Source organism: Artibeus jamaicensis, unplaced genomic scaffold (assembly GCF_021234435.1).
Source record: "Artibeus jamaicensis isolate MK-2021 breed Jamaican fruit bat unplaced genomic scaffold, CSHL_Jam_final contig_332, whole genome shotgun sequence".
NCBI lineage: Eukaryota > Metazoa > Chordata > Mammalia > Chiroptera > Phyllostomidae > Artibeus > Artibeus jamaicensis.
The window spans coordinates 3,839,647-3,841,687 of record NW_026521788.1 but is presented as its reverse complement, the minus strand read 5'-3'; the positions used below and the strand labels follow the sequence as shown (position 1 = coordinate 3,841,687).

Genomic DNA, 2,041 nt, shown 5'->3' with positions numbered 1-2,041 from the left:
GTATGGTTTCACTTTCTATTTAGTCCATTGGTAGAAAGGTGAAGGTTTGCTTTGAAGTCCAGCATCATGTGCTAAATTTGTTCAGAATTTGGTATGTAATATTGGATGCTTCTTCACATTTATCTCCCTAGAGTATTTGATATAAAAACCAACCAACCAACCAACAGAAAAGAAAAACAAAGGAAGAAAAAGTCTGTCAGTCAGTAATGGTGACAAGGGCAGTTCATTCATTGTCTTTCATCATTGGGCAAGGATTTCTGCAGCACCTTAATATGTCACAAGCATATTGAGATAGAGGGTATATTCATCTTGTGCAAGGCAGGCATCTACCTCACTCTAACGGAGCTTCTAGTCCAGCAAGAGAAACAGACCAAAGATGCAAAGGCCTAGAAGACAGAGGAAGAGGATCTAAGTTGGTGAAATGACGTCGACTGGTGGAACCCGTGACAGACAAAAAGAGAATGTGCTGATTAAAGTTCTTTAACTTTAACTAAAAAAATACTGTATGGGCCTTGGAATGCACCTGTAGGAACTTTAGATGGATAAAGACACCATCTGAAACCTCTACATTAAAGGAATAGTTGCACAAATAATTTTGTTGGTAAGGACTAGAGAGAAGTGCTCCTTGCTATAATTCCTTAAAATGTTACAATTTGTTTCAAGTTGAAAAACACAAATCTGTCTAGAAATATATATATTCCCTGCAAAAGATGCTATTCTCTCATTTCTTCATCTTCTTCCTCTTCTTCAGCATCTCGGATATAAAGGACATTATTACACTTTATTAAAACTTCACCCAGGTATCCAGACAAGGCTCCGTCTGTGTATGTTTCTGTGTTTGCGAATTGCATATTCATACAGTCATTTACAGATACCAGGTAGCCTCTGTAATCCATTCCGCATTTACATTTCTCTATTACTGGCTTTCTTGTTAATCCATTGAGAAAAAGTTTGGGACTGGGGAGCAAACTCATCATGACTGGGCAAATGCTGCGGGCTACGACTCACAGCCCGCCCAGCTGTCCATCCCCAATGATGCATCGGCTACAGCAGGACAGAACTGTGATTCAAGGCAAATCGGAAGTTACAATTTATCAGTGACAGGAAAAATTAGTAGGCGTTAGTCAGTGGAGACTGAAGAGAAAAGATTTAAGCTGATGCAACAGTAGAGGGAACAGGATATTTGAAGCTTTAATGTAGTTGCCGCCTGAGCATGAGAAAGGAAGAGAGCCAGGAGTGAGCTGAAGTTTTAGGAGCCAGAAAATGTACAGTTGAGTAGGTCATCTTGTGAATGTAAAACTTAATGGGAATTCGTTAAACGATTGTAAACAGAGAAGTGACTTATTCACATGTGTGCTTCTATAGGGGCGCGCTGGTTGGTGAGTGTGGAATTGAAGGGATGTGGGAACAGGGCGGGGGATGCTAAGTAGCAGTTCAGGGAGATGGACTGGGCTTGGGTTGAAGGTTGGAATGGAGACATTTTATCATTTGAGATTAAGGAGATCTGTGCCAGAAGAACTCATATTACAGTAGCTGGACAGAGAGATGTCTATTTTTCTTTCACATAATTTGTCTGCAGATAGTTAGCCTAGAATTAGTTTGGTGGCTTCACAATCACCAAAAACCAGATCCTTTCCATTCTGTTTTCCCACATGTGGTTTCCGCCTCCTGGTCTAAGATGGACGCTCTAATTCCATCCTGTTGTTTTCATTACAGTCAATGTGAATGAGGACAGGAGGGAGAGAGCGTGCCCCCTCCGTTTAAGGACATTTCTAGAAATTACACTTGATTCTTGCCATTGCAGCTCATTGGACAGAACTCAGTCACATGGCCCCATGCAGTGGAAAGGAGTGGTGGAAAATAAAAAGGTTATTCTAGGGGCAACAGACCCAGTCAAAGACCTGGGATTTCATGACTGAGGACAAAGGGAACAATGAACATTGTGGGGCAACCAGTATCTGCCACAGAAGTAGATGAAGTTGACATATGTTTTGGAGGTAAAATTCGCAGGATTTGGTGATGAATTTACTGTATGGGTGTG

General features: G+C 41.2%; 1 protein-coding gene across 1 annotated transcript; it reads right to left on the bottom strand.

Annotated features, from left to right (window-relative positions):
* Positions 1 to 713: 713 nt before the first annotated feature.
* Positions 714 to 974, bottom strand: LOC119057702 (small nuclear ribonucleoprotein F-like). Its single transcript, XM_037156580.2, has one exon. The coding sequence runs from the start codon at positions 972 to 974 to the stop codon at positions 714 to 716; it is 261 nt and encodes an 86-aa protein (XP_037012475.2).
* Positions 975 to 2,041: the final 1,067 nt, after the last annotated feature.

What these genes read in the sequence shown, in the direction of transcription:
- LOC119057702 (XM_037156580.2), bottom strand. Translation starts at nt 974, where the DNA reads ATGAGTTTGCTCCCCAGTCCCAAACTTTTTCTCAATGGATTAACAAGA.